The following is a 14,942-nucleotide window of genomic DNA, read 5'->3' as shown; positions in this document are numbered from 1 at the left end:
ACATGTACTAATTGACAACAAAAGGCTGGAAAGGGGCTGGGCACCAGTGACTCATGTCTGTAATTCTAGATATTCAGGAGACTGAGGACCAAGGTTCAAAGTAAGCCCAGACAGACAGTCCAAGGGGCTCTAATTAGCCAGCAAAAACTCAGGCTGAAGCAGTGCTCCAGCTATGAGAAAGCAAGCCATGCAAGAATTTGAAGCTCTGGAACAGGCAATAAATAAATGTGCAAAGAATTCCATATAAGGCAGTACTGAATCAGCCTACCCTACCAAATGCATAGTGGTGAAATGGACTGGCATTGGAATGGTGACTCTAGAATCTACTAGATATGTGATCATTGGCAAATTATTTAATATTGCCTGCCTCTTGCTCCACCCATTTAACTTGGGGTAATACCCACATTACTCATGGTAACTGTGCAATGCTGTAAATTAATAAACAAATCACTCAAGTGAACATTTAAAACTGGTCGATTTTATGATATGTAAATTATCTCAAAACTTTTTTTATTTATTTATTTTTTCGCCCCCCCTCTCAAAACTTTTTTTAAAAACAGTACTCACATCAACAAATGCTGCGAAAACAAATGTAAACTGTCAGTTGTTGTGCCAGGCACACAGTAAATAATCAATAAATATTAGTAATTATTAATAGTGTTGATATTAATAAAAACATTACTGATAGCAACTGTGCAATGCTGTAAATTAACAACAAACAAATCACTCAACTAAACATTTAAAATGTCTATTTTATGATATGTAAATTATCTCAATAAAGATTTCTTTAAAAAACTACTCACAACAAATGCTGTGAAAACAAATGTAAACTGTCAGTTGTGCCAGACACACAGTAAATAATCAATAAATATTAGTAATTAATAGTGTTAAGGTTAATAAAAATAGAACAATGAAAATATATAAAGTTAGCGTTTTTAAAAAGGACTTACTGGGCTGGGTGAAACATGAGTTCAACTGCTTTCATGTTAGATGAGACCATATGGTGGCCAGCAGGTGGAGGGCCCCACTCACTGTGCCACTCCCACACCACACACACACACACACACACACACCAGGCCTGCTAGAGTCCCACCAGTGCAATCCCTACCACTTCCCTCCTTCTCAAAGATGGAAACCTGAGAAATGGAGGCTGTTTCCTTTAGGAAGGACTAACCCACAGAACAGAGACCATGGAGGCATATTGAACAGGTCACATGAGACTGTCACATCTTGGTCTACCAGCCAGGGTCCCAGCGGTGAGCCTAAGTGCTTTGGCAAGGCTTTGTTAGTCAGGTGAACCAGCTCATCACCATGGCCAGGGACCTGGCAGATGTGAAGCTGCTCTGTCCTCTGCTACTTTCACACGAGATCTCCACGCAGCCATTGGCACTGGGACCACAAGCAGATCCTGCAGAATTCTTGGGAACAGTCTGCTTGAGCAGCCAGAGGTAGGAATAGCAGCTTAAGAACCTTTTCTACCTCGTGTCTTTCTTACCTATCAGGCAAGGAGAAAACTGGCCCTTCTGGACACTACAGATTTAACTTACAATCCTATAAACTGCTGGCCAATTTCTTCATGACACCCTCTTCAGATGGATGGAAAGCCTTGCAGGGATGAGCTATGAGATGATCCATGCGTCCTGCTTTTCCACTAATGCTGCCATCCTTTTTGTTGTTGTGCTGGTTCTTTTACTTTGTCCACTCAAGGCTGAGGCTCTGCCACTTAGGCCACAGCTCCACGTTCAGCTTTTTGGTGGTTAGAGACTTTCCTGCTCAAGTTGGCTTTGAACTCCCAATCCTTTTAGAACACCCAGTCTCCTGAGTAGCTAGGATTACAGGCTTGTGCCGCTAGTGGCCATCTTTAAGGGAACTTTCCAGCAGCTGGAAGATTTTGAAGTTAACAAAAGCTTACTAAATTCCTCCAAAAATAAAAATGGACAGGAGAATGAGGTGTACACTCAGGTCATGACCTCAGTAGGTACCATACAATGAGCCAACTTCCTAATTCTTTGGAGGTGGAAAAGCCTGTCTCCCCTTCCCCCCACTTCTCACAAAGCGAAACAATTCAGCTAGATGGCAGATACACACTCCTAGGGTTACAAGATCCATGAAGGCGGGGCAGGGGAAGGGGAGGAAAGAGGGACAGTGGGGAATTAAGGCCTGAAACAACTTTCGTGATTTAACTCAGTATATTGAAACCTCTCAGTTAATAAAAGTGCCTTATTTTTTCAACCAACTGTGAAAGCAATGGTGAAAAGACAGTTTTTTTCTGTCCATTCGGGTGATCTGAAGACAGACCTGAACGGGAGGACAGATGACAAATACTAAGTCTGACTTCTGACTCTCCACCGCACCTTTCCAGTTTTCTAGCTCACTCCATACAGTGAACACTCTGATGCCGAAGGAGGTGAGAACTCCGGCTAAAGGTCTTTTGACACTCTTGACACTCGTAAGGCTTCTCACCCGTGTGAATTCTCTGATGTATGATAAGCTGGGAATGCTGGCTGAATGTTTTCTCACACTCAGTACATTCATAAGGTTTCTCTCCAACATGGATTTTCTGATGGAGCAGCAGCTCAGAATGATCCCAAAAGGTTCTTGCACACTCATTACACTGATGAGGTTTCTCTCCGGTATGAATGCGCTGGTGGACGATGAGGTGGGAGGTGCGCCTGAAAGCCTTCCCGCACTCGAAGCACTCATAGGGCTTCTCTCCTGTGTGAATTCTCTCATGTCGAAGCAGTTCCGAGTTCCCCCTGAAGGCCTTCCCGCATTCTTTACACACATAGGGCTTCTCACCAGTATGGATTCGAATATGTCTAATAATCTCCGAGTTCTGGCCAAAAGTTTTCCCACACTCATTGCATTCATAGGGTTTGTCCCCCGTATGGATTCTTTGATGGCGGATAAGCTCAGAACTCTGCCCGAAGCCTTTCCCACATTCATTGCACAGATACGGTTTTTCTCCAGTGTGAATCTTCTGATGTCGAATGAGGCCTGAGCTATGCTTGAAGGCTTTGCCACACTCGTGGCACTCATGATATCTTTCTTCGGTATGAATTCTTTGATGCTGAATAAGCTGAGAGCTAACCCTAAAGTTCTTCCCGCATTCATTGCACTCATAAGGCTTCTCTCCAGTGTGGATTCTCTGGTGGAGAATCAGGGCTGAGTTCTGACTGAAGGCTTTACCACATTCTTCACACTTATAGGGTCTCTCTCCCGTATGAATTCTATGATGGTGGATGAGATGTGAACTCTGGATGAAGGCCTTCCCACATTCATTGCAAGCAAAGGGCTTCTCTCCAGCATGAATTCTCAGGTGTCTTCGAAGGCTGGAGTTGGTTCCAAATGGCTTCCCACACTCTTTGCACTCGAAGGGTTTCTCTCCACTGTGAACTCTCATATGCTGGATGAGATGGGAGTTCTGATGAAAGGCTTTTCCGCATTCTTTACAGGTGTGTGGCTTTTCTCCCACAGAAGTCCTTAGTGTTTCATTAAGTTCTAGACTACTCTCTGTGAAGTTTTGACTGGAGGCAGCAAATGTACCAACCCTCTCAGCTGTAGAACTTTCTTGATGTGCCACAAGACTCGGGATGGGGCTACAGACTGTCTCCCTCTTGCTGTTCTCTGGCTCTTTCTCACTCGAGGGAGATGACTGAAAGACAACTGGCTCTGATGTAAAGTCTCTCTGTTGGGGAGACATGTGCTCTACAATCTCTTGTGAGGACTCCCTCAAATGCCTCTCCAACATGTCATCCTCACAGGATGTTTTAAACTTGTGACCTTGGTAAGCCACTTTTGCAAATTTCTCTAATGGTGGCCTGTGTGACTCAGTTTCTTCGGAGATTTCTTCCTTGGGAATCACCTTTCTCTCAGTCCCCATCTCACAATCTGAAATGAGAAAAGAGTCAGTACATGAAATGGCTGTATCCTATCTAATTAGCCAGAGTAGTACTTGCTTGGACACAGTGCTGGAGAAACTCAAAGACAGTCCTGGCATCTGGTACAATGAATGACAGGAAGGAGCTGGAGCAGACAGCATGGTGGACATGCTAGAGGGCAGATGCTGACTGAAAAGGGGGAAATTATCAGAGGCAGAGATTTAAAGACAGCAAGAGGCAATGGATGATAAAGAGATGCTGCTAAAAGTTCCATAACTTTTAGGAGCCAGTTGGGGTAGATTTGGATGTTGCTAATATCACAAAACATTTAGATAAATGATGGCAATACTGATAGATGAATATGTGGAAAAAGGGCGAGAGAAGGAACAAAAATGACAAAAATGAATTAAAGTCCTCAGATCTCAGCCTTCTGAGTAGCTAGGATTACATCTTTTGAGTTTACACATAAAGTACCCACAAAATGAATAGTAAAAAGATGGGCACCAGTGGCTCACACCTGTAATCCTAGCTGCTCAGGAGGCAGAGAGCTGGGAATCGAGGCTCAAAGCCAGCACAGGCAGACAAAACTGTGAGACTCTTATCTTCAATTAAACAGCTAAATGCTGGAAATGAGGTGTGGTAGAATGCCAGTCTTGAGTGGAAAAAGCTAATAAATAAGAGTACAAAGCCCTGAGTTCAAGCCCCAGGACCAGCAAAAAAAGAAAAAAAAGTAATAATAAAAAAGTAATGAGAATTTATTCTTAGTCTAGTTCTGTGATTTTTTCACTAGCTCTGTGGACCAGGGCACTATATATAGTTGTTACTCATTCAAAATGTGACTCTAATTAACTTCCTACATTTTAATAAAGTCAAAGTCTGGCTTTTATTTTCTTCTGGCTTTTATTTTATCAGTACAATCGACTAAATAATTCTCTTTCCTACTGATTTTAAGTAGCAGGGTGCCGGTGGCTCACACCTGTAATCCTAGCTACTCAGGAGGCTGAGATCTGAGGACTTTAATTCAAAACCAGCCTCAGTAAGAAAGTCCATGAGGTTCTTATCTTCAATTAATCCCAAGAAAAAGCCAGTTGCCAACCCAACATGTATTCTTGCCCCATCTTCTTACAACAAAATAATGAATTAATCTGGAGTGGCAATGAGCCTAGCTACAAAATACAGAACTCAACTTCCTTTGCAGCTGGGTTTGACCATGTGACCAAATGGCAGCCAATGAGAGAGTGAGATAAAAATAAAAGTATACTGAATACTGGGAAGGCTCAGAGCAGGAAGGGATGCATTTCTTCCCTCTTTCCCTGTTGTTTCTTGGGCACAGTGTGATTGACAGCTGGAGTACCATCTTGGATCATGAGTACACAAATACTCTAGGATCAGGAATCAGAGCTAGAGGAACCAGGGCTCCTGGTGACTTCCTGCCTCCACACTTCTCTTAGAAGGAAAAAATAGAAAAAAAGCTTTTGCTTTGTTGAAGCCATTATGGGTTAGTTTGTTGTTGTTGTTTTGCTTTGTTTTAAGGCAAACTGATTCCTAATACAACTTTCCTGGGAATTCAGCTGTCCACAACAAATGATGGGGAAATATGCCTGACCTTTTACTCAGGATGCAAGCAACCTAAAGTGACTCTTTGATTAGATTGGTGTCTTTGCAAACCACAGCAACACTGAGGAATATAATAATTCCACAAATAACAGTATTAGCTGTGGAAGAGGAAAGTCATGGCGGGGATGGGCAGGGATGGACTTCATTTAGTCAATGCTAAACATGGTATGGTTTTATTTTATTCTATGTTTCTGTGTGAATTTTTTTTATTAATAAGTTTTTTAATTGTGAAAATACCTTACAGAGGGGTTACAATTACATGAGCAAGGTAATGAGTACATTTCTTATCAAGCATTGTTGCCTCCTCCTTTGTTTCCCCTTACCATCCATTCCCTGCCTCTTCCCCCACCCCCAACCCCCCAAGGTATGGTTTTAAAGCAAGAAGGAAGAAGTCTCTGGTCAGACAAGCATTTCAAGTAGATACACATTAATAATCACTTAGTTTTTGAACAAGACAGCCGAGGGTGTGACACTGAGAAATCAGCAGCTGAAGCAACTATCAAGATGTGATACAATCTAAGCCGGGCGCTGGTGGCTCACGCCTGTAATCCTAGCTACTCAGGAGGCTGAGATCTGAGGATCACGGTTCAAAGCCAGCCCGGGCAGGAGAGACCGTGAGACTCCTATCTCCAATAAACCACCAGAAAACCGGAAGTGGCGCTGTAGCTCAAGTGGTAGAGTGCTCGCCTTGAGCTGAAGAGCTGAGGGACAGCGCCCAGGCCCAGAGTTCAAGCCCCACGACCGACAAAAAAAAAAAAAAAAAAAGATGTGATACAATCTAACCAGGGCATGAAGAGGAAACAGACTGGAGGCCAAGCTTTGCAAGATCTGGTGTGACTGTTTATAACACATAAAGAAGAGAGAGGAGCCAATGATATCCAAGTCTTCCTGGGCCACATCCCTCAGCTCTTCAGCTCAAGGCTAGCGCTCTACCACTTGAGCCACAGTGCCACTTCCAGCTTTTTCTGCTGAGGAATCAAACCCAGGGCCTTATGCACGCAAGGTAAGCGCTCTACCATTGAGCCACCTTCCCAGCCTCAAATGTTCCTTATAGAATCAAAGAAAATACTTAAAAGGTAATGTTTTAGGCTTAAAAGTTTGATTTCAATATCAGATGGTTTGAGAGTTCCTGTTACTGATAATTTAGTTATGTATACTTATAAGTTCTTCCTTTATTATCTTAAAAGATCTACTTTAGCAATGGCTCCCATCTGTTTCATGTTCATATTTCAGATTGCCACATCATAGAAAAGCAAAGAAAATTCCTGGTGAAGGCTAAGTTACAGTATGTATTTCATAACTGGTTGCTTAAAGCTATGTCACTCCCAGCTATTAGTTGACACTTACGTAAATCATATTCTGAATATGTTTGTTCACCTTTCAGACTAGGTGATGCTGGACACGTCATGTAAATAACACTAACTAGGATCTTGTAAGTGTATAACTGTCCTAAGCCCATCACTGTGGCACACTGTAGAATGACTTATAGTTTGAGTATTTATCTTGTGGAAATATTAAAAAACGTATGCTTGTGTAAGTGAAAAATCACATTTTTTTTTTGTCATGGGGCTTGAACTCTGGGCTTGGGTGCTGTCCTTGTGCTCTTCAGCTCAAGGCGAGTGCTCTACCGCTTGAGCCACAGCGCCACTTCCCTTTTTTAAAAATATGTAAAGCTATTTTGTAGAGACTCAGTACTTTTCCAATGCACTGTTATATTAATGCATTAAAAATTGTAAAGTACCATGGTTAGAAATGAGAAATATATGTGAACAGCTACTGTGACATTGAAAAGAAACGATTGTGCAGAATCCAACTGCATTAAAGACCAATGGAAAGCATATAATTTAACTTGGGATTTAGGCAGGAAGTGAAAGATGGGGAGTAAACTGCTCTGAAGAATTTTTCATGAAGATCTTAATACATATATGTACTGGTTTCATATGGTGAGAGCAGTAGCAACTTGAACCAAGTACTCTTGAGCAGATGAGGCTGAAGATCAGCATATTTGCAATGCTTTCTTTGGTTTAAGAAAAACAAACCGGGGGGAGGATGGGAAGGGATGGGAAGAGGAAACAAAGGAGGAGGCTACAATGCTTGATAAGAAATATACTCATTTGGGCTGGGAAGGTGGCTCAGTGGTAGAGCGCTTGCCTTGCATGCCTGAGGCCCTGGATTCGATTCCTTAGCACCACATAAGAAAAAAGAAAAAAGCCGGAAGTGCAGATGTGGCTCAAGTGGTAGAGCGCTAGCCTTGAGCTGAAGAGCTGAGGGATAGTGCCCAGGCCCAGAGTTCAGGCCCCACAACCAGACCCCAAAAAAAAAAAAAAAAAGAAATGTACTCATTATCTTGCCCATGTAATTGTAACCCCTCTGTACAGTATTTTCACAATAAAAAAAAAGAAAAACAAACCACCACCACCTGTCACAAGTTGATATTTTTTACAAGGTTGGTCTTCAGAAAAAAGGTATAGTAAAGAGAAAAGAAGTCACTTCTAAGAATTGCAGTTGGCACATATAGATTTGTGTGCTAATACTTACAGATTTGCTTTTCAGGATTTACAGTGCAAGGTACTAGTGCACACTTGTTAATATTTCATTACTACTTCTCTAGCACAGAACTAACATGTTGAGAAGGGACTTTTTAGAGATAACTTGGTAAGGATTTTTTTTTTTTTTGGGTCGGTCGTGGGGCCTGAACTCTGGGCCTGGGCACTGTCCCTCAGCTCTTTAGCTCAAGGCTAGCACTCTACCACTTGAACCACAGTGCTACTTCCAGCTTTTTCTGTTTATGAGGTACTGAGGAATGGAACCCAGGGTCTCATACATGCAAGGCAAACACTCTACCACTGAGCCACCTTCCCAGCCCCTATTAGAATACTTTTTTTTTTTTTTTGTCGGTCATGGGGCTTGAACTCTGGGCCTGGGCGCTGTCCCTCAGCTCTTCAGCTCAAGGCGAGCGCTCTACCACTTGAGCCACAGCGCCACTTCCGGTTTTCTGGTGGTTTATTGGAGATAGGAGTCTCACAGTCTTTCCTGCCCGGGCTGGCTTTGAACCGTGATCCTCAGATCTCAGCCTCCTGAGTAGCTAGGATTACAGGCGTGAGCCACCAGCGCCCGGCAATTAGAATACTTTTTAAGGACAAAACTTTGTTGAAAATGAATCATGTTGGGTTATTTGAAATTCTAAGTTTAATTGTGCTGCCCATATATGAAGATGAGACTGCTAATAACACCATCTATGGACATGCAGTTTGCTGTTTTCTTAGTAGTAAGAATGAATTCACAGTAACCCCAGTTCTCTTGCCTAATTTCTCTTTTGAGGCAAGTTGGGTTTAGGATTAGTCTGAATGTGGAGCAGATACTTGTTTTTCTGGGAAAAGCTAACAACAGGTCAGAAGAGGGATTAAACATATCCCAGGCCTTTAACCAAAAGAGCTAATTGCTCTAGCAATTATCTGGCTACTGTCACTGTTATCGCCATAGCTGTATTCATTATTTCAAAGCTCATTCTTTCATATTTTCTAGCTTCCAGTCCTACCTAAGTATCAAGGAGATTTGACTTGTAAATATGGTAGCTGTTTACTAAGAATATGTACTGCTCTTGCAAGGAAATAATGTCCAAACAAAGCTTTACTTATTTTTTTAATATAAGCAGATTTCACTGTTTCATGGTGCTTATGTAATACATTTATCTTTTTAAAAGAATTATTTGTGTAAAAGTCAGGATTCCTTTATATTTGCGAGCTTCCCCGTCCCCTTTCCTAAGGTGCAATGGTTCCAGATCTACGGGGTAGTCCCAACTGACTAAAAACAAATGAATTTGGACATAATTCATTATTATAGGGTTGTTCATTTTAAAAGCTTTAAAACTGCAGCATTAAGTATAAATGAAAGTTACTGACAACAGGTACCTCCCTAACCTCCCCAAATGTATTACTCATTTATGAAGGATTCAAGTTAAGAGGTAACTCAAGCAGAATGCTGGTTTTGAATGTAGATGATGAAGCTACTAATAAACACTGGAAATACTAAGAAAAAAAAAGTGGCGATTGGGGCTGGGAAGGTGGCTCAGTGGTAGAGTGCTTGCCTTACATGCCTGAGGCCCTGGGTTCGATTCTTCAGCACCACATAAGCAAAAAGAAAAAAGCCAGAAGTGGCGCTGTGGCTCAAATGGTAGAGTGCTAGCCTTGAGCTGAAGAGCTGAGAGACAGCGCCCAGGCCCAGAGTTCAGAGCCCACAACTGGACCAAAAAAAAAAAAAAAAAAAAAAAAAAGTGGTGCTGTGGCTCAAAGTGGTAGAGCACTAGCCTTGAGAGTTCAAGCCCCCGGACCAAAAATAATCTTTATGATTAGAAATGAGAACACACTGGGCCAGATGCAATGTCACATACCTATAATCCTAGCACTCAGGAGGCTGAGGAAGAAGGAGCTTCAATTTGAGGAGCTTGCTATATAACATGGCCAGTCACAATAGAGAGACAGAGACAAAGACAGAGAAACAAAAAAAAAAAAAAGAGAGAAAAATTAAATGAAAATATTTTAGATGTAAATATACAATTAAATGAGAGGATACAAATATTTTCATTGTGTGGGCTGGTGGAGCAAAGAAGGATTCCAGTGATTTTGCTTCTTTATAGGAGATCTTACCTTACCCAAAATCTCCAGGAGTGTGCTCCAGTCAACTTAGCACAGACAGAGAAGTTCCTTCTCTCTTGCATATGACTGGTTCACAAAGAGCAGGGATTTGGGAATTCCAGGTTCAGACGAGGACATCTGCCTTCAACAGGGTCAACATTTTGAGGATTTTTGCCAGGAGCATCTGCAACTATTCTCCTGCCATCCTGAGAGAATCACAGGATGACACTTCTGTACATGGTTGCCTGGACCTGCTGCTGCCATGTCAGAGCTAGAAAGAAAGAAAGAGAGAGACAGAGAGAGGGAGGGAGGAAGGGAAGAAGGGAAGGAGAGAGAGAGAGGGAGAGAGAGAGGAAAAAGTCAAGGGGAAATGGAGCCAAGATCACTTGATGAAGTCAAGCCTAACATTTATGATAGTTTATATACTTAGTTGTCATTTTTTTTTTTTTTTTTGTCGGTTATGGGGCCTGAACTCTGGGCCTGGGCACTGTCCCTAAGCTCTTCAACTTAAGGGCTAGTACTCTATCACTTGAGCCACAGTGCCTCTTTTGACTTTTTCTGCTTATGTGGTGCTGCGGAATCGAACTCAGGGCCTCATTCATGCAAGGCAAGCACTCTACCACTGAGCCACCTTTCTGGCCCACTTGCTTTGTTTTATGCTAGGGATCAAACCCAGGACCCTGCTAGGCAAGAACTGAGCTACAATTACAGTCCGAATCCTTTTCTTCCCTTCTTTCCTTCCTTCCTTCCCTCCTTTTATTATTATTTTTTCAGTGCTAGGAGTGGAATCCAGGGTGTCTGAATACGAGTAAACCATCTTGAGTTGGATTCTGTTACTTACAGAGGAAATGTTAACTATGCTAACCAAGGGTGATGGCCAAGGGTGATGTATAATTCTTGCTACTCAGGAGGCTGAGATTGAGAGAATCATGGTTCAAGGCCAACCTGGGCAAAAATTCAAAGACCCCTATCTCAAAAAATAAAAAGCTGGTACCTGTCATCCCAATTATGCAGGAAGTACAAATAGGAAGATCATGCCAGGCACTGGTGGCTCATGTCTGTAATCCTAGCTACTCAGGAGGCTGAGATCTGAGGATCATGGGTCAAAGCCAGCCCAGGCAAACAAATCTGAAGTTTTCTAAACTACACCTCCAAATTAACCAATGAACTAACTATCTTATCTCAATTAACCAGCAAAAAGCCAAAACTGGCCAGGTGCCAGTGGCTCATGCCTATAATCCTAGCTACTCAGGAGGCTGAGATTTGAGAATCGAGGTTCAAAGCCAGTCCGGGCAGGAAAGGAAAGTTGGTGAGACTCTTATCTACAATAAACCACCAGAAAGCTATAAGTGGTACTGTGGCTCAAGTGGTAGAGCATTAGCCTTGCACTGAAGAGCTGAGGGACAAGGCCCAACCACCACCACCACCACCAAAAAGCCAAAACTGGAAGTGTTGCAAGAAGTGGTAGAGAGCTGGTCTTCAGGAAAAAAGTGAGGCCCTGAGGTCAATCCCCAGTGCCCTGAGGTCAATCCCCAGTGCCCTGAGGTCAATCCCCAGTGCCAACACACACACACACACACACACACACACACACACACACACACACACACACACACACACACACACACACACACACACACACACACACACACACACACACACACACACACACACACACACACGGAGGATTAGCATCCAGGTTGGCCCAATGCAAGAACCTATATGAAAAATAGCAAAAGTGGGCTGGGAATGTAGCTTAATGGTAGAGTGCTTGCCTAGCATGCATGAAGCCCTGGGTTTGATTCCTCAGTACCACATACACAGAAAAAGCTGGAAAAAGAAAAGAAAAGAAAAGAAAAAGCTGGAAGTAGTGCTGTGGCTCAAGTGGTAGAGTGCTAATCTTGAGCACAAGAAGCTCAGGGACAGTGCCCAGGCCCTGAGTCCAAGGCCCCAGGACTGGCAAAAAAGAAAGAAAAATAGCAAAAGTATAAAGGCCCAGGGTGGTGGTTCAAGTGGTAAGAGCACCTGCTTGTCTGGCAAGCACAAGTTTAAACCATATTACCCCACCACCCCAAAAAAAGAAAATAATAACCTTAACAGACTACAGACCCTTTCCCTTAACTTCTGAAAGGCCAAGGGGGTATCTGTACCAGAGACTCATCTGATATATAGACCACCTCCATCTCAGATTCTTCACTAGCATCTGCAGGAAGAAGGTTCCCTCTTGGCCCTCTGAATCAGCATTTCATTGGCTCTTTTCTCACCTCTTCCTTTATAATCTTTTTTTTCCATGTCACTTCCTAGTTCTTGCTCCCTTAGGCCTTCTCTTCTTCATGAGGCTCATAATGCCCTGGTGGTCAGCCTTGTTTCCCTTCTCCATCTCCTATCTCAAAGTCTCCAAAAACAAGAGGAAATTCCAATTATTTGAAGTGACCTGCAATCCAAATATTTCCTTTTGGGGGGGAGGGATGCGGGGTTCATGGGGTTTGAACTCTGGCCCTGGGCATTGCCCTAATCTCTTCAGTTCATGGCTAGTGTTCTACCACTTTGAGCCACAGCACCACTTCCAGTTTTCTGGTAGTTAACTGGAGATAAAAGTCTCACAGACTTTCCTGTCTGGGCTGGCTTTGAACTGTGTTCTTCAGATCTCAGCACTCGGCTTTTGTTGGTGGTGGTGGTAGTTGTGGAGCTTGAACTCAGGGTATGGACACTGTCCATGAGTTGTTTTGCTACCAATTTAGCCACAGTATCACTTTCAGTTTTTGAGTGCTTAATTGCAGGTAAGAGTTTCACAGGAAGTTTTCTGCCTGGGCTGGCTTTGAACTGTGATCCTCAGATCTCAGCCTCCTGAGTAGCTAGGATTACAGGCATGAGCCATCGGTGCCCAGCTTTCCTTTTTTTTTTTTTTCCTGTTGCAAGTTCTGTGGCTTGAACTCAGGATCTGTGCATTGTCCCTAAGCTTTTTTGCTCAAGGACAGACCTCTAACCACTTGAGCCACAGCTCCATTTGTGGGGTTTTTTCTTTTTTTCCTCTTTTTTTTTTTGTTTATTGTGAAAATACTGTACAGAGGGGTCACAATTACATGGGCAAGACAATGAGTACATTTCTTATCAAGCATTGTAGCCTCCTCCTTTGTTTCCCCTTCCCATCCTCCCCTTACCCTTTCACCAAGCCTCCCCACCCATCACCAAACTTGTAAAGTTCATTTTTATTTGTGGGTTTTTTTGGTTGTTTATTGAAGAGTCTAATGTACTTTTCTGCCCCAGCTCCTTCCATTTGCAATCATCATCAGCTCCCAGCCTCCTGAGTAGCTAGTATTAGCAGCATGATTTCTTATTCTTTATAAAGTTTCTTTGCCTTTGAGAACAAATTAGTCTCTGTTCCTGGAATACTATTGTCCACCTTTTGCAACATGTATAGTCTCCATTTTCTTCCTGACCATAGTCCCTAAAACAGACAGACTTCAGCAGCAAATAGTCATGCCACTGTACTGTTAGTTTACATACACTTCTATTTTCTTCTCTAGACCACATCCAAGGATGATGTTCCATTCATTTTGGTATTCCCAATGTATACCAGGTGTTTGTTAAGTGGATTTGTATGGCTTATCTACATAACACATTTTCCATTTATTGGAATAAAATCTCCCACAACTGTCAGATGTCAGTGGTTCAGGCCTGTGAGCCTAGATCAGGAGGACTGCAGTTCAAGGTCAGCTCAAGCAGGAAAGTTTACTAGACTCCATCTCCAAAATAGCCAGCAAAGGGGGCTGGGAAGGTAGCTCAGTGGTAGAGCGCTTGCCTTACGTGCATGAGGCTCAGGGTTCGATTCCTCAGCACCCCATAAGCAAAAAGAAAAAAGCCAGAAGTGGCACTGTGGCTCAAGTGGTAGCGCGCTAGACTTGAGCTGAAGAGCTGAGGGACAGTGCCCAGGCCCAGAGTTCAGGCCCCACGACCAGACCAAAAAAAAATTTTTATACAAAATAGCCAGCAAAAAACAGAGCTGGAGGGGTGGCTCTAGTAGTAGAGTGCCAGCCTCACAAGTGCAAGGCCCTGAGTTCAAACCCCAGTACTGAACTACTATACTTTTCAGGGCTAACTGAAGATTTCATTCATTTTTGCACCTTAAGAGCCCAAGACAGTATCTGACACACAGCTGATGTCCATGTTCATTTATAAAACAAGTTATTTCTCCTATCAGTGATATTTAAAGTGCTATTCCATTCCTGTGCCCTTTCTTTGGTACCCACAATCAAAAGATTTCTATTAACTCTTTTCCACAACTGCATTTCAGTATCCTGTCTGGGAGTACAGGACTCAATCTGGCACAAGGACGTTAACCTTTACCTATCATTTGGTCCCAGAGGTTTAACTGGGGATGGAACTGTTGGGGGGAGGGGACGGACCACGTTTCCGTAAGTCCCCACTTCGGGTTCAGCGTCTCCAGTTCCTGCAGTTGACAGGTATCGAATCACAGCTGACAGTCCCCAGGATCCACCATCTCGGCTTGCAAATGGGTAAATGGAGGCCGGAGGAGGGGGAGCGGGCAGACAGAGAAATGTCCAAGGTCACACAGCAAACTCGGGCCAGGAATGGGCCTAAATTTAGGGCTCCCGCTTAGCTCCAGGACTGGGGAAGTAGGGGAATCCAGCGCCTTCTCCCCCACCACCGACCCCTGCCCAGCGGAATGAGATCTCACCGTTGGCCGCTACGGCCCCACACTCACTCGGCCGGGGCTCCCGGTGCTTCTCAGCTGCCGCACACAGCTCATGGCCATCGCCTCGGTGTCGCGGGCGACGCGCCGGCCACT

At 43.4% G+C, this 14,942-nt stretch overlaps 1 protein-coding gene across 9 annotated transcripts; it reads right to left on the bottom strand.

Moving 5' to 3' along the window:
- Window positions 1-450: 450 nt before the first annotated feature.
- On the bottom strand, window positions 451-14,925 carry Zfp3 (ZFP3 zinc finger protein). 9 transcript variants are annotated; one of them, XM_070001680.1, is made up of 5 exons: window positions 14,832-14,925; window positions 14,480-14,638; window positions 12,397-12,527; window positions 10,145-10,403; window positions 451-3,891 (listed from the first exon to the last, which is right to left on the bottom strand). In XM_070001680.1, the coding sequence occupies exon 5, from the start codon at window positions 3,881-3,883 to the stop codon at window positions 2,372-2,374; it is 1,512 nt and encodes a 503-aa protein (XP_069857781.1). In that variant the 5' UTR covers window positions 3,884-3,891; window positions 10,145-10,403; window positions 12,397-12,527; window positions 14,480-14,638; window positions 14,832-14,925; the 3' UTR covers window positions 451-2,371. The 9 variants fall into 9 exon arrangements, with proteins under 9 accessions (XP_069857781.1, XP_069857786.1, XP_069857787.1 ...); XM_070001685.1 differs by lacking the exon at window positions 14,832-14,925 and adding an exon at window positions 9,889-9,945 and having other exon boundaries at window positions 14,480-14,730; XM_070001686.1 differs by lacking the exon at window positions 14,832-14,925 and adding an exon at window positions 9,889-9,945 and having other exon boundaries at window positions 10,150-10,403; window positions 14,480-14,730.
- Window positions 14,926-14,942: the final 17 nt, after the last annotated feature.

Source organism: Dipodomys merriami, unplaced genomic scaffold, assembly GCF_024711535.1.
Source record: "Dipodomys merriami isolate MVZ:Mamm:240054 unplaced genomic scaffold, mDipMer1.0.p SCAF_59, whole genome shotgun sequence".
In the NCBI taxonomy this organism is placed as follows: Eukaryota; Metazoa; Chordata; class Mammalia; order Rodentia; family Heteromyidae; genus Dipodomys; species Dipodomys merriami.
The sequence above is the reverse complement of the archived record's forward strand: the minus strand, read 5'-3'. Positions and strand labels throughout refer to the sequence as shown.